The 20,968-nt window shown below is 56.5% G+C and overlaps 1 protein-coding gene across 2 annotated transcripts in view; it reads left to right on the forward strand.

Moving 5' to 3' along the window:
• Positions 1-46: 46 nt before the first annotated feature.
• Positions 47-20,968, forward strand: part of Zdhhc3 (zinc finger, DHHC-type containing 3) — a 38,197-nt gene continuing 17,275 nt past the window's right edge. For both annotated transcript variants that reach the window (XM_005383476.2, XM_005383477.2), the window contains exons 1-2: positions 47-136; positions 15,094-15,423. In XM_005383476.2, the coding sequence (XP_005383533.1) occupies positions 15,118-15,423 (306 nt within the window). In that variant the 5' untranslated portion in view covers positions 47-136; positions 15,094-15,117. The remainder of the gene's footprint in view (positions 137-15,093; positions 15,424-20,968) is intronic.

Here is a 20,968-nt window from a genome sequence, read left to right on the forward strand (position 1 = left end):
GCACCTCGTGTCGAGGAGGCATCGCCGCAGCCCGAGGCCGGGTCCAGAGGCAGGGACGACAAGGGGACGCGACGGCGGCGGCGGCGGCGGGAGCCCCACCGGGGGTCTGGGACTGGGAACTGCCACCGGCTTCGCGGTCAGTGGGGAGGGAAGCTGGGCCGGTGACGGAGCCGGGGAGGCGGGCGGGCGGCCGGGCCCTCGCGCGCGCCGGCGCGGGGTGCAGGTGCTGGGGGCTGGAGTTGGAGTAGCAGAGACAGCGAGGGAGGGAGAGAGGCGGACCCCCCCCCCCAAGGGGAGGCGACGTTGTGATTGGCCGCTTCCCGGGTCCCTGGGATGGTTGGGGAGACGAGGCGACGAAGCCCTGTTGGGTCACTCCCGATGGGCAGAGTCTGGGCCCGAAGTGGGGCGTCCTCACTCCGCCCCAGGGGTGGACCCCCAGCCCCCGCCCGAACTGGACCCAGGATCTCGGAAGGGCCCTTTCCTTCGTTGGTCGCCGGAGCCTGGTCCCGAAGAGAGCAGGCGAGGAGCATCTGGGTAGCCCGCGACGCGAGGTGCGCGGTGCCCCCGGCGTCTCCGCACTTCCGGAATCCCCGGCTCGGCGGAGGGGATCGCCCGGAGCTGAGGAGCTGCCGGGAAAGAGCAACGCCCGGTGGCACCCAGTGAGGACTTTGGGCCCCGCACACGCAGACAGGGTGCCTGCAAGGTGCAGCCGGGGTCACCGAAAGGAGCCGGCGGAGGAGGAGCAGACAGGGTACAATGCAAGTTCTACAGGAGCCGAGCAGATGAGTGAGGGGAAAGTTAAACCAAACTGAAACTGCAATCTCTTTGTGGCGGGGAGGCGGGGGGATACAGGGATTGAACCAGGACTTTGGCACTGAGTGACCACCCCCAGTCCTTCCGTTCTTATTTTTGTTTTGAGACAGACTTGTTAAGTCTGTAAATTGCCCAGACTGAGCTTGAATTTGAGGTCCTCTTGCCTCACCCTCCCAGCCTGCTGGGATTACAGGCGTACACCCGCGCACGCAGCAAAACTTCACTTTCTTGAGTTTTGAGGAATCTCCCTGTACTCAAAAGTGAAAGTAATTCTTGTCACCTTAATCATAAAAAGTAGGTGTTTCTCGGGTAATGGCTTCAAATACAGTATCACAGGTAACCGTGCATTGGGAACTTACTATAGGTGGGCTTTGTTCTGGCTTTGGGACGCGAAAAGGAACAAAACTTGACTTCCACCCGAAGACACTTCCAGGTCAGCACAGCTGCAGAACACAGCGGTTAGAGCTAGGGTGATGCCATCAGTGGGGGTAGTAGAATTGGACAGTGTCTGAAAGTCACGGAGAGGAAGTGCCTAACCACATTAGCCGCCTCTTCAGTCTCCAGGTAGCTCTCTGCAGCGCACCTGAAGGGAGGACATCTTGTGGGGCTGGACTCTGCCTCCATAAAAATTGGGAACCACAAGGCCAGGAGGGATCCCTTCCTAACAAAGGCACAGGTGCCCCACCTGAAATGGCAGTAGAGAGACACCTTTGTGTGGCTGGACTGCAATTCTGTGTGAGGGACTCTGGGACAGCCAGGAACTCCTGGTGTGAGATACAGTGTCTCGTGCCAGAGAAAGTAGAGAGAACCTAGAAGTGGAATTTCAAAGCTAGGCTATCTAAAGGAACTAAGGATGTAAAGGGTGACAGCAAATTGAAAGGTTTCGGAAGACACTCGGGAGAAAAATCTGAGTTTAGATACCACGGAGTCGTTTTGTTTTCTGTTGCTGCTGCTGCTGCTGTTAAAAGTGTATTCCATTATTATTTTTGTAAAAAACTTTTCTATATGTTTTTGAAAATATGAAACAAGGCTAGGGAGGTAGCTCAGTGGTAGAGTACTTGCCTAGCATGTGTGAAAGCCTGGGTATAATCCCCTAGCACTGCAGAAATAATAACAATTTTTTAAAGTATAGAACAGCCAGGCGTGGTGATGCACACCTGTAATCCCAGCACTCAGGAGGCTGAGGCAGGAATTGCTACCAGTTCAAGCCAGCCTGGGCTACATAGTGAATCCAGTGTCAGCCTGACGTATGTAGTGAGACCCTATCTCAAAAAAACAAACAAAAAATTTTTACTAAAAGTATAGAACATGTATTTGAACCATCTCCTAACAATTGACAAAAAGTTCCTTGCTGGAGAAGGGTCAGCAGTACGTGGTGAATAATGTTGAGTGTTGTCTTGTATGTTAGGCTAAGCAGGTATAAAGAGGTGTAAACAGCTGAAGGTTCATGTTAAATTCTCTCTTAAAGGCAATGTGCCTTCACTAATGGTTCCATTTAAATGCTGCCCAAACATTTTTATCACCTTTGCCATAATAGTACATTTGATATTTTTAAAACTCGTAAGTTCAGAGTCCTTTTTTAGTTTATTGAAATAATTCTAAGAACATATTATAGCCAGAAAATCAAGATGCCAAGAATGGTGCGCCGTTGTGTCTGTCCTAAAACCCTCCCCTGTCTTAATCTTCTTTAACACCTTTTGTCGTTCTTACTATACACCAAGCACTTTACAAAGATCAAGTCCTCATAAGAGCCCTGTGAAGCCTACTTTGCAGAGTGGGAAACTGAGGCACAGAGCAATTCAATGCCTTGAGCAAGGTCACAGATAACATAACCACCGAAGTAGGTGGGAGAGCCAGGATTTGCGTCCCTATGTTCCAGCTCCCACCCCTGCCCTCCTGACTGTCTCCTTCTGCACCCTCCCCCCACAGTCCACCTCAGTCACCAGCATATTTGCCATTGTGCTACTGGTAACTCCCCTGAAAACCATGGTTAGTTTTATTTATTTATTTATTTATTTATTTATTTTGGGGGCGATTTCTGGTACCGGGAACCAAACTCACGACCTTGGGCTTGCCAGGCAGGCGCTGTGCCACTGAGCTAAATCTCCAACCCCCCATGGTTAGATTTAATTCCAAAAGGAAGAGTCTATTCGCTGCCCTTCAGTCTTTTTTCTAGAGAAACATGGAATGTGATGCCAATGGAGATGTTTCCATGTCAGTTTCAGCCCATCCTGTTAGATAAAGAGAAAAGATAGCCTGGCATGGTTGCACACACCTGTAATCCCAGCACTGGGGAGGCTGAGGCAGGAGGATCGCTGCAAGCTTGAGGGCAGCCTGGGCTACAAAGTGAGTTCAAGGCCAGCTTGAACTGCATAGTGAAACCCTGTCTCTAAAATAAGAGAGAGAGAAAAGTAATACCCAAGAAGGTGGAGTGCAGCTCCCCGGTTAAGAAGCGGCCCCGCAGCAGCGCAGCGTGCCTGTGGTCCCGGTGCATAGAGTTGGCCAGGCGTTCGTGGAGAGCCAGCCTCCAGCCCTGTGCCACGCTCCCAGAACGGTCATCAGGCGGCTCTCCGCCAGGAAGTGTTTGCATGCCTGGAGTCCCTAGAGTGTTCTCATGGGCCTGAGGAGATAGGGAACTCTAAACACCTGGCTGAGAGGAAGTAGGATTTATTATAGCTGGGGAACACTTGAACTAGTGCGGGAACAAGACAATAAAATAAAGTGCTCAATTGAGCCCTGTGGTAATTAGAAGAGAGGCCAGCTATAATGAGGTGCTAATTGTGCAGGGCAGGCATCAAGACCAACGGGAGAGCTGCTCCTGGCTGCTAGGCACTGGCAGGCAGCAGCAGCATTGCAGAGGTGGAGCGAATCCCTGGCCTCAGTTAATTAAAGCTCTGAACGCCGTTACAGAAGGGCTTGGGGCGGTGTTGGGTCCCTGGTGCTGAAGTTGCAAAGAGCTCTTGAAAGCCCAGCAGGAGATATTTTATTCCCAGTCCAGGTGCGAGGCCTTTTCCTTTGCATTTTTACCATTCGCTGGCACCCCAGAAAAGCACAAAACAAGCTCCCGTTTTCCCTATGAATCTGTTCCTTTCACTTGAAGTTTGTCCTCCCTGCGCCTTGTCTTAAAGAATAGTAGATAGGAACAAGCTGTCGTGGTCTGGCCAGCGGGCCTGTGTCTCTTGTTTGAGACGTTATAATTTGAGATGACAGTGATAGAAAGATTAATAGCAGCACGCGGGTAAACTCTCAGCTAGAGGAAGGGTCTAAGCCCCACGTGGCTGTGCACGCATGTAATTCCAGAACTAGGGAGGCCGAGGCAGGAGGATCTCTGTTCGCTCTACTACATTAGCGAGTCCCTGTCTCAAAAATAACCAAAGAATTTTTAAAAAGGAGGAAGGGTCTCATTGTGTGTTTCATCTTAAGAAGCTGGCAAGGGTGCTCTGCCTGTGCTTTGTGGAGCACTGTGTGCAGAAAGAGGGCTGCAGATACGGACTGCCAAATGCAGAACATTTGAACACATGCACACGCTGACAGCTGTACTAGTAGTCTGAAGTAGAATGGGGGTGCTTGTCTCAGTATTGACGTGTGGCAGGATCTACTTTCTTCCTGGTTTTGCTTTTTTTTTTCCCTGAGACAGGGTCTCACTGTGTAGCTCAGGCTGGCCTCAGAACTCATGGTGATACTTCTGCCTCAGTCTTCTGAGTGCTGGGATCACAGGCGTGGGCCACCATGCCCAGCTGGTTTTGCATTTTTAAAAATAATTCGCTGGGCCGGTGATATAGCTCAGTAGCACAGCACCTGCCTGGCAAGTGCAAGGTCCTGAGTTTGATTCCCAGTACCAAAAAAAAAAAAAAGAAAAAATTCATTTGCTTTCCTTTTTGGAAGCAGATTTGTAGAAACAAAAAGCCAGGTCATTCCTGCTATCAAATGAAGATGAGAAGGTGCATGTTCCTAATTTAATATTCATCCCAACAAAACTGAAATGTCAGGAAAATTCCATCTTTTCATGATCTCCACACCATAGCCCTCAGGGTAGAGAGAGACGTGGTGATTGAACTTGGGACTTTCTACGCTCCCCAAAAGCTTTCTAGCTCCTGTTTCGGGTCACCAGGGATGGACTATCCCAGATGAGGTCAGTTTCTTGCCTTAGCAAAGCAAGCCCAGTGCAGTGCGTGAGCCCCAGGTCGTGGCCCTGTTGCTGCGAGTCTGGACTTTCCCGTGGAAAGTAGTTTCCAAGCCAGGCGTTCGTAGCCAAGAATCCAGAAAGACAGGTTGTTTAGGAAGGTAAAGATCTCTAGTAAACATGCTACCTACCAACTTGGGGCTTTGCCACTCTCCTGCTTCATGGCTTTAAGCAAGTCAGTAACCTTTCTAAGCCTCATTTGAACCCAAAATGGTTATCTTGCCAGGTAGTAAAACTCAGAATAGACCCTGGTTGTGTAAACATTTAAACATGGGAAATGTCCCTGTTTAACTTTGGGTTTTTAAGACTTTCCTTGGTTTATTTGAAGTATTCGGTTTGTACTTCTTTGCTCTGAAGAAAGTGAATGAATGAACGGAAGTAGTAATTACACGCCTTGCATGGTTGAAAACACTAGACATGTTCAGGAAGACTGCCAACAGAGATTGTTACTGTGGATTTCTTTTTAATATTAGCAGAGAACTGGAAAGGAAGGAGTAAACATACAAACTCGAAGGAACAAAGAAAACGTTGGCTTTGTCCCAGAGCACAGAGGACTCTTAAAGTCTCAGCCCTGCCAACTGCTGCGGTCTTAGGACTTAGCCCTTAGCTCGAGCTGTCCCTGTCTTTTGTGGACCAAGGAGACTGAGGACGAAGGAGGTGGCAGACTCACCTGAGACCAGGAGGTGCGGGGGAGCAGGCCTGGAGGGGCGCTCTGGCCACTGACCCCAGCCCAGCCCAGCTCTCCCTCCTCCAAAGCCCTCTGGCACATGCAGGGATACCGGGTCGCCTCCTGGTCGGGGCTGTGGGATGTGCGTATGTGCGGTGGGCATCAAACCTACAGCCTCCCGCACATCAGGCACGTGCTGTCCACTGAGCCGCGCCCAGCCGAGGGACTGTGTTCTTGCAGAACACTTGGAGCCTAGTTCCCAGGGTCCTGGGCCCACTAGGTCCTGCACTGTGATTTGAAGCCCCTGGGATATGTGGGTTCAGCAGAGACTTTGAAATCAAGTGGCCCCCTGCCTGTTTCCCGTCCTGGAGATTGAACTTGGGGCCCTTGTGCTGAGTTGTGACCCCAGTTCTTCTTTCTTTGAGACAGGGTCTTGTTGAGTTCTCCACTGCAGGCTCAAACTTGCTGTCCCCCTTCCTCAGCCCTCGGGAGTGCTGGGACCATAGGCCTGCACCGCCGGCCCCAGGCTCCCTGCTCAAAGCCTGAGGAGGGGCAGTGGTTGGGTCTTATCCGCCCCTGCTGCCTTTCCAGCACTTCCCCCAGCAGTCCTCAGCACCTTGCTTTTAGTCCCTTAAAGCCTCACCCCTTGCCTGGGTGATGTCACAGTGCTGGGAGTCCGCAGCGGCACAGTGCGGGGCCCGTGCCGTCCTCAGCACCCTCAGGTGGGCCCCTGTGCTGGTTGGTCTCTGCCTAGCATGGGTGAGCGCTCACCTGGAGAGAGCAGCGTCCCCCAGCAGGAGCGGGTGGGAGGGGTTTGGTCTTGGGCTGAGGCTGCACTGGGCTGCGTCCTCTGAGTGCAGGCCGACCTTAAGCAGGCCCTGTGTGAGAGCACAAGTGCTTTTTTTAGGCTCTGGCCCCACGCTGCACACTGGCCGGCTCTGTACAGCCTGCTGGCAAGATGGCCAAACTGTACTCACCCCGCCCTTTATTTTCTAGTCCTCAGACGGAACAGGAAGGTTGTAGCATGCAGTTAAAAGCAGGCTGAGCAGAGGAGGCCATGGGGGTTCGTACTGTCTCCCTTGCTTCCTAGAAGTGTGAGCTTAGTCAAATCTCTGCTTCCACTTCCTCAGCTCTAACACGGATGGGAAGGTGGGGTGTATCAGCAAGCTGGGAGAGATGTGTGGGGCAGCCCTGGGCAGCCCAGGGCCTGGTGGGGCGAAGACATTCCGAATTCCGAAAGGGTTGGGAAACACCGCTGCACAGTACTTCAGGAGGTTCTGCCCCCTGGCAGCAGTCAAGTCGAATGTCGTGGGACCAGTGACCCCGGCGGCCAGAGGCAGGTCAGTGCCAAATGCACTCGTGCACTTGACTGACCATAAAGGGCTTCGCAAACTCTGAGGGTTCCACTGTCGTTAGTAAGTAGTTCTTGGGCAGCGGGGTCACTAACTCACCACTGCCTTGGTGGAGATTTCTCTCCTGGATTCTGGTTGCTGCAGGGGGCAGCTGCGTCAAAACTCAATAAGCAATTGCCCTGGACCTAGGAAGCCAGGTGGAGCTTCTGAGGGGGTTCTGGGGTCGCCCTGACCACCCGGACTCCTCGAGCCGCCACTCTTCCCTCGCCTGGGTTTTTTTCTCTTGTTCTTCTTGCTTTGTTTTTGGAGGGTGGTGGTGGCTGTTGCTGTTGTTGCATGTTTTGTTTTTAAGGATGAATATTCTGGTCTCCCAGGGGCTAGTGGAAGGAAAGTCTACTTCTTGGGTTTTTAAAAAGTCACAGACATCCAGAGCTCACCCATCCGCTTCAGAAATGAGACCTGAAGCCAAGTTGAGTGACCACTGCTCCCGTCCCTCAGATGCACACAAGACCAGGAAGTGGAAGTCCTTTGCTGCTGGGTTACCCTCCCGGGCCCTCCCCAGGGGAGCGAGAAGGAGCCCATGCTGTGCTCCTGTGCCAGTCGTGACAATGGGTAGGGCTGGCTTCGGACCCATACTCGCATCTGTGACCTTGAGGACATTGCCTAAAACCTCTGAGCTGCTCGCTGTCATCTCTGCAGTGGGAAACATTACGAGCCGCTGCAGGAATTGAGACGGGCTGCTTTGTGCAGACCTCACACACGGCGCCCAGGAACGCTGGTGTCGCACCCCCTGCCTGTAGACAGCACTACAGATCTGGTCTTACATCTGCACTGGACAGGATGTCAAATGGACCCCGATTTGCACATCTGTAAAGCAGGAAAATGATGAAGCCTGGCCCTTCCAGGCTGGAATTCAGGTTCAGGGAGTAGTGGTGGGGTTAGTTAATTTTATGTGTGGTCTCGTTTTAACATTGTCCCAGTTTTTCTCATCTTTGTAACATATAATACACCACGCCCATAAAAAGCAAAATTAGAACTCGGTACCTGACCGATCGCCCTGTGTTGGCGACATGCATTGCGCCACACTCTACACGGCATCCATCTCAGTAGACCTGACAGGTGGGGAGGTGGCGGAGCGGTCACTTGCAGTAGTAGAGGAGCTGCGGTTACCTCCGCAACTGCCCAGAGCCCCCACTTGCTCTGAAATGAATATGGCGCTGTTCCAAGTCTCAGCGTGCAGGAGGGGTTCAGTGAGAGGCCGACGGGGGAGCGCAGCTCACTCATCACTTCCTGCTCTGCTGGGTGAACTTTCACATGATACTCTAGTTCGCAGCTGTTATACCTGACCTTTCCTTTTTCCCTTAAGTTTTTTGTTGACGACCGAGTGCCGCATACAAGAGGCAGGCGGGGTGACAGACCCTCCTGTGCAGGGAGAAACAGCGTGGTCACGGTTGGCTGTACACAAACCCAGCAGAGCGGCGGTCGTCCCTGCCTGTCTGGACACTACACGTGGGAGGCTGGGCGGGGCAGGAGGCGCCTTCCCTGCCCGGCTTCGTGCCACACCCTCACCTGGGAAGTTGGTGGCGCACTCCATGTTTCATGAAGTATCTGAAGCATAGTAATTCATGGCTCCTTTGCTTTTCTGAGACTCCTCTAAAACTGGGCATGCATCTTACAAGCTTCTGGATTCTTATATTTAAATTAAATTAATAGTTACTCAGATAAATTCATGTTCAACCTGCCCAGATTCATTCATTCCTGACGGTTCTAGGACAGGGTCCATGTGCTCATCTTGGGAATTGCAGGAGTCGCCTGTGAAGCCTTTTACATTGTAAATGGGTCACTCTCAGATGTGAGAAGTCCTGGAAGAGTCAAGCATCATATTCTTTTTTTTGAGACAGCGTCTCACTATGCAGTTCAGAGTGGCCTTGAAGCCGGGTGTGGCGGCACACTCCTGTAATCCCAGCACTCGGGAGGTTGAGGCAGGAGGATCGTTGTGAGTTCGAGACCAGCCTGGGCTACAAAGTGAGCTCAAGGCCAGCCTGAACTGCACAGCAAGACCCTGTCTCAAAAAAAAGAAACCACAGAGTGGCCTTGAACTCACTCTGTAGCTCAGGCTGGCCTTGAACTCACAGCAATCCTCCCGCCTCAGCCTCCAGAGTGCTGGGATTACAGGTGTGCAGCCACCACTCTGGGCCAAGCACCATATTCTAAAACAGTACAGTTGAAACCATCGAAAGTTAAAATTATCCTCACTAAGGACTCTGCCCACTTTGAGTTGATGTAAGTGACCATTAAGGATGGACTCAGCTATTTAACTCTAACTCTGATAATAAGAGCTTAAATGGTAGTTTAATGGTTAGCACAAGTTCAGGAGGATCCCAGACGCGCCCCCAAGCCCCACTATCAGTCCATCACCCCAGGGTGGTTTGTTTGTTTGTTAATACTGGTTGTTGAACCCAGGGCCTTTGCACTAAGCTACATCCCCATATCTTTTTTATTTTTTGAGACAAGATCTTTGCTAAATCAAATCACTATGTTACCCAGGCTAGGCTTAAACTCACGATCCTCCTGTCCCAGCCTCACAGGATTTGTTAAAATTTTAGTTTCACTTGAAGCAAGTTTGGCCTGCCCCAGACTCCTACTGTAGGAGTGGCTGCTGGCGAAGGGATTTCTGCTATGTATAGTCCTCCTTACAGGGACTCAGAACACTGAAGCCCTCAGCGTTTGTTTAGATGCTCCCTCTCCTGAGCCAAGGGAAAATATTTGCATCTGATTTTGAGTTTGAGCAGCCCCTCCAAGCTCACACGGGCCTTCGTGGTTAGGGTTGTTCCTCTTTAAGCCCTGGGGTCCCAAGCCTGCAGTGCACTGGGCGTGAGTGCCTGTACCCTCCAGCGTGTTGGGGTGGTGTTCCAGGAATGCGACTCCCGCGGGCCTTGCTGAGCTTCCAGGGATCCAGTCTGAGCGCTCTGTGACAGGGTGTAGGATCTCGTCCGGGAAGGCATAAAGCAAGCTTGTTGGGGACAGCAGAGGCTGGGGGCTCCAGTGGGGAACTTCTGTGTCTTGTGTGGCAGTCCTACCTTTGGCGCCTGCATCTAAAGCATGGACTGTGGGTCTGGTTTTTACCCCGAGTGACAGGTACAGAGGCATTGGCCCCTCATTCAACAAATGATGAACCACGGGTGCTGTTGCTGGTTCTGCCATCCCTGATGGGTGCCCTCGGCCAGCCTGCTGACGGGCGGCAGTGGGAGGGGCTTGGACCTGCACAGCGTGGCCGGCAGCATGGGCATCTTGGGCCCAGTCCGGTATCTGGAGCTCAGGGGTCTGTGGGCTCCCCTCTGCTGGCCTCTGTCTGGGCCTCCGTATCTGTGTGGGTGAGGGGAACAGCACACTTGGTCAAGTATGAGGAAGGACACATGTTACACGTGGGTCTGAGGTGCTTCTCTGGACTAGGAGGCGATTTAACGCTGATTTCAGGCATTTCTTGGCTTTGGCTTGTGAAATTCTGGGAAGGAGTTAACGCTGATTTCCCCAGATCCCACCCACAGTAGAACTCAGGTCCTCATTCCGACACCACGTCTTCTCATCAAGATTGCTAACTGTGGGTGGAGCGTGGTGGTGCAGGCCTATAATCCCCCACTCAGGAGGCTGAGGCAGGAAGATCACCATGACCTGGCCAGCCTGGCGTACACAGTGAGTTCTAGTGAGTTCTAGACCAGCCTAAACCATGGTGCAAGACCCTGTCTCAAAAAAAGAAAAAAAAAGCAGATCGCTACCCTAGGGAGCCTCAGAGCTGAGACTCTGTGGATCCTTTTCTCCCGTCACTTCCTCACGCAAAGCCTGCTGGTGCCTTTGCCTCTCTGGGCCTCAGCGGTCTTCTGCCAGGGGGCAGAGTAATTTCTTCAGACAGATCAGTAACACTTAGGAGCTGACACTCCTTAATGCTATAAACGCTTTAGCAAAGAAAGTGCGCATGGGTAACTATAATTAAAATTACAAAATGACCATTGTTGTGGGTCTTTACTTGGAAAACTGGTAGCTCCTGAGAACAGGAAACCCTGCACCGCACAAGTGGGCCTCATGGCTGTTGCCTGGCCTCCGCAGGCTCTGGGCCTCGGCTCTCAGCCCTCATCCGTCTCACTTGTCACGGGCAGAGAGGTAGCAGGGGACACGATCCCCTGGGACTTCAGTGCCCTGAGAGTGAGGCCCTGCACCCCAGGAACTCTGGCCTTCTGCAGCAGCCCCTTCCCACCTTCCCAGCTCTGTGCCGTGCTGCCCCTCCCTTCCCAACACGCCTGCGTCTGCGCCCATGGTGTGTACGCAGGTGCCCAGCCCCCCGCAGCACCCGCTTTCCCTGCCAGGCCGGCCCAGCCTTTGCCAGCCCCCCTCCAGAGCACGTCCTGTGACGGTGTGTTGTCTCACTGGTGAGTTGTTTCCTGTTCGGTGATTGTTGCTCTGGCCCTGCCTGCCCGTCGCCGCGCTGTTTGCTCTCCCTGGGTGCTGGCGTCGCTGTGCTATGTGTGCACTCGGGACCTGCTGATCTGAGCATGCGCTCCTGCCAGGTGCTGGCCCGGAGGGCGAAACCAATGGGACAGACGTTAGAGAAAGCAGAGGAGGAGGGAGGAGGCTGTGTGCGGTCAGGGCCGCAGCCGCTGTGCCAGGCTCTGGGGAAACCGGTTCATGAAAGCGGGGTCCGTGGCAGAGCTGCTGCTGAACCGCAGGGCGGACATGCTCTAGATCCAGCGTAGAAGGAGCGGGGCTGTGTCTGCCCTGTGCTTGTGGGGACAGGCACAGGGCTCCCTTCAGGTGGGTCTGCCCGCATTCCTCACACGTTCGCTGGTGGATGAAGCACAAAGTCCTTTCCCGGGAGAGCGCCTCTCATTGCTCTTGGGAGGCCAGGGTGAAGCAACCTTCCGGGCTGTGGTTGCTGCCCACACATTTTGAAACTTCGAAGTGCGGGTGGAAGTGCCCTCCAGGCACCACTCGGCACCACTCTTGGGGTGCCTCTTTCCCGGCCCTCCCAGGGCCTTGCACAGGTCACCAGCTGTCACTCACCAGGAGGGGGTGGGAATGGCGCCGCTAGACACTTGGAGCTCCTGTGTTCGTTCAGACGTGGGACACTCTGCTCCCTCGAGCAGGAGTCAGCCGCGAGCTTCCAGCTCTGCCTGTGCACCCTTCCCTGGCAGCACAAGCAGGGCCCAGGTGGCTTCTCGCATACCTGTGCCGGAGGCCGCCGTGCTCCACGCCGGGTTTCCAGCCCTCCAGGGCGGGAGGTGGCAGGTGGTGGGGTGGCAGGTGTCCCTGGAGGCCCCGGCCCTGAAATGAGCGCCTCCCCTGACAGCAGGCCAGCCAGGCTTCCTGTTCGCAGTGTTTCCGGCCCCAGCCCAGAGCAGCACTGCAGTAAACAGTGTCCCGCAGCATGGTGGCTGCAGACGGAGTGGCGTGGCCAGCAGCGAGGCAGGGAGGGAAAGAACTGTGCAAAGGAGACGCAGAGTTGCAGGCAGTGGAGCAGGCAGATGGGAGTGAGGCCGAGACCCAGGAGCCTCCACAGCCCGGGACATCGTGAGCCAACACACCAGGGACTGACGCCAGGAACGGCCGTCCATGTGTCAGAATAGACGGCTGCGCTTGCAGCAGGAACAGCCTCGCTCTCTCCCTCCCTTCCGCTCTGTCTCTCCCCGCTTTCCCTCCCCGCCCCTTCCAGTTGGAGGGGCTTACTCCTCGGCAGAACACACAGACACAGAACTCTAGGGTAGTCCAGTCCCGGCCCTGTGAATAACCAAGCGTGGGTGTGGGCCAGTAGGGTACCATCACTCTGGACACACCATGAGCGTGATTTCATCCCTGAAAGGCCCTAAGGGGAAATCATAAACCTATTTTTAGTGATCACGCGTTCATGCAGGCCACACCTTTACGGGAGTTGAAGAACAGTTTGATGGAGGATGCAGCTTTGGGGAAGAGGGCCCTGGCTGCAGGTGGCAGAGGATGCTGCTGGAGGTGGGGGTAGAGAGCGGTGGCTCAGTGACCCTCCTCACTGTGGACTGTCTGCCGGGCAGGCAGGAGGCGGGGCTGCTCCATTACCGCCTTGGTGGAAACCCCTGCTCGGGGCCGGAGGTCAGAGACGCCCCTGGGAAGGACAGAAGGCAGATTTTGCGGCCCCCAGCGTAACGGCTCAGCTCCTGCGCTGTGACGTAGAGCAGCCGGAGACGGCCTGTACCGAGGATGTGGCTGTGAGCTGGGAACGTGACTGGTTCTGAGCTGACGTGTAATTCGTGCAACACGTGCCAGTCCGACGGCAGCGGCAAAGGCTGAGACCAGACCTGTGTTTGGAGGCTGGCCGGCCGCCGATCGGGCCAGCTCTTGGACCCTGCTGGATATCAGCTTGTCGTTGCTTTCGGGTCAGATGGAATTTAGGACTTCAGAATGTGCTGGCATAGGTCAGGGTCCAGAACTCCTGCAATCTCCTGCCTGCCAGGGTGGCTCTTCAGAAGGTGGACCCCGGTCTTTAATGTACTTAGCTTGTCACTGGCAGCAGGGAGCGGTCACTGTCCTCTGGAGAGCACAAGGTCGTTCCACTAGAAAATTCCAGCTGATGGACAGCCGGAATTGCCGCTTCCCGCTGCCTGCAGCGGCGTCCTGCCCGCGTCGTGGTGTCTTGGTGCTGATGAGCGCTGCTCATGTGGGATCTGCCGAGCTGCTACTCCCTGGACGAGCGCGTGGTGTGGGCTCACATGTTGCAGCTGGCGCAGGGTGGGGGCTGGCCCTGCCTGCTGCTCTGTTGGCCTGGGACTTTGGGCCCAGAATGTCTGTGTTCCTGAGTAGCAGTTGCTGCCCTGCCCCTCAGCTCGCTGGCCTTGTCCTTCCTTGCCAGACTCTCCTGCCTTCAGCCCAGGTGCCCTTTTCGGTGTGAGGGCCATGGAGGGAGGAGGAAAAATGGGGGGAAGGGGAGGATGGGGCAGCACAGCCCCGGAAGCTGCCCTTGCCCTCCGGGTGGCACACGCAGCCAGGCCTGTCGCGGAGTAATTGGCTCTGCTGCGTCATGACTCGAGGTCTCCGAAGGCCAAGTGGTACTTGCCCACGCCACAGCCTGGGTCGCAGGTGGCTTCCCCGTGGCGCCTGGGTCCGGAGTGGACTTGAGCCATCAGTTACCTTCTGAGAAACCCACCGGTGGTGCGGCAGAGGGCTCAAGCGGAGGGTGGGGCGCAGCCTGCGGCACTGCTGGGGAGACTCCAGCGGGTGGTTCTTAGCTACGGCATCGGCATCGCAGCTGTCAGGTAGAAGGGCTGCGGTTGGCCTCGTGCTGAAGGCATGGGCGTCTTTGCCGGAGAGGTGCGCGTGCAGCCTGTGAGTTGTGCGGGGGTCCCAACCTCCGTCATCTGTCACAGGCGCCTTCCCGACTCCCCCGGCTTGCGCACCACCCATGGGGGGGGGCTAGGTGGGCATCCTCGCAGGTGGGGACGCGGCTCTCAGGCCCCGTGCCAGGTGCCAGAACGTCGTGGGCTTCATGCCCCATCACCTCCCTGGGGAGCAGGCCTGGGAGAGTCTCTTGTCCCCAGAAGAGAAGCCAAATTGTTGTGACCAAGTGAGCTGAGAGAATGCCTGGTTTCCAGGCCTCCCGTGCAAGACGCTGCTGCCCTCAGGGCTCCAGCACGGTCAGGGACTGTCCCGGGGCTGTGGCCTGGCTGAGCCTCCCCGGCTGCCATGCCTGCTCCTACTGTTCGTTTCCCTCACCGTCAGCCTCCAGGCCTCCTGTGTCCCAGGAGCAGTGACAACTGCCCTCACCCTCCACCATCTTTCCTGTCAGAGTGTGCCCAGCGAGCCCTGGGAGCCAAGGAGGCCGGGCGCCGTCCTGCCTCTCTTGGGGCGGTGGGGAGGCTGCTGTGCTCCAGCTGGCCCTGACGAGGCCTGTGCCCCGGAGGTACCCTCTTCTGCGTCGGTCAGAGGAGGTTTGGGCAAGGGCTCCCCGCTTCACAGTGGGAGGCAGCTCACAGCTCCTCGGGGCTGGCTTGTCGGGCCCGAGGCTCTCGTCAAGTGGCCGTCGTCGTGACAATGTGACCCCAGCTCGCTCTGTCTTTCAGATGCCAACATGGACAGAGTAGCCTATGATGCTCATCCCCACCCACCACTTCCGAGACATTGAGCGGAGACCGGAGTACCTCCAGCCGGAGAAGTGCGTGCCACCTCCCTACCCTGGTCCCGCGGGAGCCATGTGGTTTATCCGCGACGGCTGTGGCATCGCCTGTGCCATCGTCACCTGGTTTCTGGTCCTCTACGCGGAGTTCGTGGTCCTCTTTGTCATGCTGATCCCGTCCCGAGACTACGTGTACAGCATCATCAACGGACTGGTGTTCAACCTGCTGGCCTTCCTGGCCCTGGCCTCCCACTGCCGGGCCATGCTCACGGACCCCGTGAGTATGTCTGGGCTCGTTTTCGGCGGCCTGCACTCCTCCTCTGGCCCCACGTGGCCGCAGCCTGCATGCTCCCCCGGGCTGGGGCGGCAGCTCCGCGGGCCTCCTCACCAATGGAGGCACTCCAGTCTGAGCCTGGCCTGTGCACAGGAAGGCGCGGCCTGTCACTTTGGAGCCAGGCCAGATGAGCAGCTCGGGAAGCGGGCGGGGTTTTGCTCATAAAGGTGAGGACGGCCCTGGAACCGGGTGGGCTCCGCACGAGAGCCCCTGCGGTTCCCTGCCCTGCTGGGCGGAGCCTGCTCTTTCCCGAGTGCCGTTCCGCCCTCCCCGCAAAGCTGCCTGGCCTGGGTCCACTGCAGTGGTGCCACTGGGCGACTCTGTGGGGAAGCGTGGCGATGTGTGCGGTGACAGCTAAATGTGCCAGGCTGTGCAGGCGGCCCTGGGAATGTTCCCTCCCCTGGCTTGACCCTCCCTCCTGCTCATGGTCTCCTTTGGGAAAGCCGGGTCTATTACTCGTAAAGGCTCCCATTGTCTCACTGTGTGGGGGTGTAAATTAGGAAAGTGCTGAGGATGGCACTGGCCCTGGCACCCGGTGTCGCTTCCCCGAGCACCAGGGCTCTTCCCTTAGCGTCTAGGTTACTTTTCTCTCATTGCTGAGACAAAATACCCAACACCCGAAGTGATGGAAGGACAGGTTGATTCAGCTCAGTGTGTGGAGGTTTCAGTCTGTGATCAGCCGGCTCTGAGGTAGGGTGGATGGCTGGGGGGCAACACTTCAAGGCAGGGGAAGGCAGCAAAAGCAACAAGAGCAAAAAGCGGGGGAGCAACCCTGTTTTCCTCCTTTACCCGGGGCAGCTGTAGCAGTCACACCATCTCCCTACCCACCTCTTACACAGGCCCAGGGTGTTTACAGAGTGAGGACGCCAACTTAAAATGAGTGAGTGGCTTAACCTTCTAGATTTCTCAAGTTGACACAGTGAGCACCATCCTAGAGCATAAAGGTATGCCCTCTACACCCCGGATGTAGAACTGCTGAGTTACTTAGTTCAGCTTCTAGATGCCTCAGGTTGACAGTGTGTCAGCCATAACACTTAGCTGAGAGCTGTTTTCTGCTGGCTCAGGTGGCGGGCTGTGAAGCGGTCCTTGGGGAAGGCAGCTGGCCGAATCAGTTGGGTGTCAAGGACAGGCCCAGACAGTGCCTCCTGTTACACAGGCCCGCAGAGCAGTGTCACCTGGAGGCAGTGACGTGCGTGGGCTTGGTCTAAAGGCCCCAGACACCAGGGTGTGAGAGAGTGTCCCCAGCAGCATCAAGTCGGTCATCTTGAACATGGGTCAAGCATTTATGCGCAAGTTTTCGTGATGCCAGCTGTGTTGGGGCTGCAGGAGCAGAAGATGCCCATCTGCTCGGCTTGTAAGTGTGGCGTCTGCTAAGCCCCAAGCGCTCTCCTGCCCTCAAGGTGTGCTCTGTGTGAGCAGGAGGAGCGTGGTTCATGGGAGGACAAGGGAGGGGACTTCAGCCGCTCTAGGCAGAGATCACTCGGCACAGCTGACTCTGAGGCCCAGGGTCTTGTCAGAGCCCTGATGGAGCACCGAGGGGCAGGAGCCGTAGGTGACGGACTCGCTCTGAGCAGAGGGAGCAGCGTGTGTGGGCGCAGGTACGCAGGAGTGTGGCTCCTCCGCGCAGCCCGAGGTGTTGGGACGGCAGGACCTTTGTCTTCAGCCCCTGATGATTTTGTACAAAAGAGACAAGATGGGATTGTCATTGGACAGTGACCCCTCTTGCTGCAGGGTGGCGGGCCCTGGGGGCTCTGCCAGGTGGACTGGATAGGCGGGTTACTGAGCTCTTGTGGGAGAAGTTCCTTTCTGTAGTGACTGTGGGGAGAACAGGCGGCCACAGATCCCCTTGGTGAGCCCTACCAAAGCAAAGACATGCCTGAGGCAGTTTCAGAAGGCAGCAAGTGCTGGGTGCTGTTGGCTTCCAGTCCTGAGCGGGTGAGAATCACAGCCCATGTCCCAGGCACCAGCCAGCTTCTCGTGGGTGTGTCCTGCTGGCCCAGAGAGAACTAGACTGGAGAGCGACGTCTGCCAGAGCGAGGGAAGCCAGCGGAAGGCCCTGCAAATGTGCCCCGCTGGGCTCTTCTGTCCTCCCCACCCCTGCCCCGGGTGTGAGAGGGGTGGAGCTGCAGAGGTGGGGCCCCGCAGGCACCCCTGGGCACCCTGGGCCTCCTAGGAGCAGGGCTGGGGGCCAGGTCTCAGATCCAAAGCAGAACCCCTAGGCCAAGTCCCTGCAAGGCCCCCGGGATCCCTGATGGGGTCCAGTGCTTTGTGTGTCAGGAATTCGGGTGGTAACCCTACAGAATACGCACTCGGGGTCACAGACAGTGCGGGCGCCGTGCATCTCACTACTAGCACAAAAGGCAGAGGAGGAAGAAGTCCCTCACGTGGCTCCCACTAAACCTCACCTTGCTGCTGCCAGCCTTATATCTCGGTCCCAAGTGGAGCATCAGAGCAGTGGCAGCCACCGCTGCTCTCCAGGCCGCTGGGCAGAGGTTCTCCCAGGCAGCAGGGCTTGGGTCCACACAGAGCTCAAGCAGAGGACAAAGGGCAGTGACCATGTGGAGTAAGCTGCCCTCACAGGAGATGCTGCCCCTGAGACCTGGGGTGCAAAGGAGGGCCCCGAGATGGACCAGAAGAGCAGGCGGACCTCACTCGGCCAGGAGCCCCTGGTGACAGTGGGCTTGGGTGGCAGTGAGTCAGGCTTGGCCTCCTGAACCCTCTCCACACCCACCTGAGGCCACATGACATCAACCGAGGCACTTTGCATGTGCCTGGGACAGAATCCAGAGAGCCCTTCCCGGTCCTCGTCTCAATCTGAGTTTGTTTGGAATCCCAGGGAAGGTTACTGGAATCCCAGCCAGTTAACTTCAGTTGTCTACCACTTACAGTCAAGCCCTGGTGAGAACAGAGACACTGAGGCATGCTTGTAGTTGCGGGGAGCCAAGGAGTCCTAAGTCCAGCTACGATGGTGGCTACCCGGAACAAAGGCCTCGACCCAGGGCCGAACCCGGGTTTTATTTGTTCGTGAGGAAAGGCGTGGCTTGAGGATGAGTGACTGAGAACCATGGGAGTAGGTGAGTGCTGTGAGCTGGGCCAGGAAGGAGGCCTGAAATCAGTATGCAGAGAGAGAGCTGCAGAAAGAGTCTGGGGCCGGGGATATAGCTCAGGGACACAGCACCTGCCGGGCAAGTGCACGGTCCTGTGTTCGTTTCCGAGTACCAAAAAAAACCAAGAAAGAGTAATCTGCGTAACACAATTGAGATAGTATCTAATGTTTTGGGGCTGGTGCTTCAGCTCTGACGTGTAATCTTTCATGCCCTGGCGAGTCACAGCCTCTTATCTCGAAGGATGGGACAGCATGGAGCACGGCTGTCCATCCCACCTTGCTACAGGGCAGAGAAACACTGCCCTGTCACTAAAAGATTGCACATCAGCACCTGGCTGGAACGATGTGCATTGCTTAAAGCCGACTGAAGGGATAAGGAGAAGTCCTAGCCCGCTCTGCGCGTAGCGATACCTGGAAATAGGGCCAGGCTCGGCCAAAATGGAGAAAACTGCTCTTTGTCAAGGAGAGCTGCCCAGGCCTTCTCCACAGCTGAGGTGTTTGGAAGTTGAGAGTGGCCCCCTGGTCCTGAGAAGCAGCCCCTAGAGACAGCCTGGCCTTGGAAAGCCTAGTCTGGAGTCTCCCCTCCCCTGCTTCCGGGTTTCTCTGTCTTTTCTGTCCCCGAGTCCCATCTAAGGCTTCCTCTTGTGAGCTGCTCCAGGAAGCCTTAGACACTTAGCCTGGGACGGTGTCTTCCCAAAAGAGGGCTGGAGCGAGGGACCAGCTTGTTTCTTATGGCCCCAGCTGCCAGGCGTCTCTAAGCCAAGCATTGCGCCACCTCAGCGGTTGCACAAACCCTCACAGTTAGTTTATTTTTGCCTCTCCTTCCTTTGGACCTAATTCTTTTAAGCTCATAAATGAGTTCAGATCTGATATTTGAGGAAGGAGAAATACAAACCGTGTAAGTGCCCTGTGCCAAGGGGCCTCCTGCCGGGCCAGCACTGGGTCCTTTCGGGAGAGTGCTGCTTCCTCTGACGCCAGGCTGTGGCCCACATCTGCCACGGAACGGCCTGTAAACGCCCACGAGAAGACTTGGAGGCTCCAGTGAGGCCAAGTGGCCAAGCCTCTGCCTGTGGAGGAGACGGGTGGCCTTGCTCCTGGGACAGCTGTTAGAGGGGCCCTGGGCCTGACCCGATGGGAGCACCTTTGCAGTCCTTGAAGCTACTGACGCTTCTTCCTTTTTTAATGAAGCTAGGGCTGGCCCGGTTAGGCCAGGAGCCACACTGGGGTCGCACGCACCCTGATCTCGTTGGTGCCAGAGCGTACACCCAGGGCCTTCTGCAGGCCGGGCCAGCCGGGCCACCTACCCCTGAGCTGCTCCTGCCACACGTGCCCCAACATGCCTTTTTTTTTAAATCTTCTTTTGTTGGCATTCTTTGGAATCTCTCTGCTGTATCTACCCAAGGCCGGTTTCAGCCGGAGTGTGGTAGGCACACTGGGCAGTAGCGGGGACACCAGCATCGGCGCCTCACGACTGGAAACCTGCTAGCGCGTCCTCCTTCTGCTGGCGGCCTCGCCTCAGCCTGGACAGCGCGGGTCTGGGTCCCAGGTCTTGCCGCTCGTTGGCTGTGTCGTCTGGGGAGTCACTGACTTGTCCACTCAGTCACCTCCCCTGTGAAGTGAGGACTGTCATCGTCTCTCCCGCGTAGGCCTGCTGTCCCAGGTAACAGACGTGATGCGGTTTGTCACCGAGCGTTTGGCGCTGTGCTTGGCTCAGTAAGCCTCCGTTATTCGTCGTGGGCTCATGGAGTGCAGGCTCCGGGCTGGGCCGGCCAGGGCAGCTTGCTGGCAACAAGTTGAAAGTCGTTGCTTGGCCCGGGGTTACCGTCACAGAGGCCAGTCGTTCGCAGTTCCACGAGGCGTGTTGTCTCCACACGCGGGCTGCGGGCACGGCAGCTGCCTGTGGGCTCGGCCTGGGCCGTGAGGGCCGCGTGGAAAGGCGGCCCTGTGGATGTGGAAATGGCGGGGAGGGGCTGGGCTGTCTCAGCCCTGAGGCGGAGAGCGGCGCTTAGCAAGTGGGGCACCTTCAAGACCCCTGCGCTCCGAAGGCCGTGTGAGCCCGCAGCTCAGACCGAGGCGCCAGGGACAGGGTCGTGGGCCGGGTCCGTGGTCAGACTGTGTCAGGCGTTCACCTTGGGAGAGGAGGGGCCGGGAGGGGAAGGGCCAGGACACGGCTCGTCTGGGGTGGGTGACAGCAGGGCTGAGGGAGCACGGGACAGTAGTGTGCAGGGACCGCCCAGACCTGGGGCGGGCTTCGCCTGCAGAGCGGGTGGAGTACGGCGGGAGGAGACAGTGGCCGCGTCAGGACTGAGGGACTCCAGTGGCCAGGCCGTGAAGAGAGCAGAGTCACCCAGAGCATCTCAGGAGGCCGAGCAGCCACTGGGG

The sequence above is a fragment of the Chinchilla lanigera genome, unplaced genomic scaffold (genome assembly GCF_000276665.1).
Source record: "Chinchilla lanigera isolate Chin_1 unplaced genomic scaffold, ChiLan1.0 scaffold00019, whole genome shotgun sequence".
NCBI classification, from domain to species: Eukaryota; Metazoa; Chordata; class Mammalia; order Rodentia; family Chinchillidae; genus Chinchilla; species Chinchilla lanigera.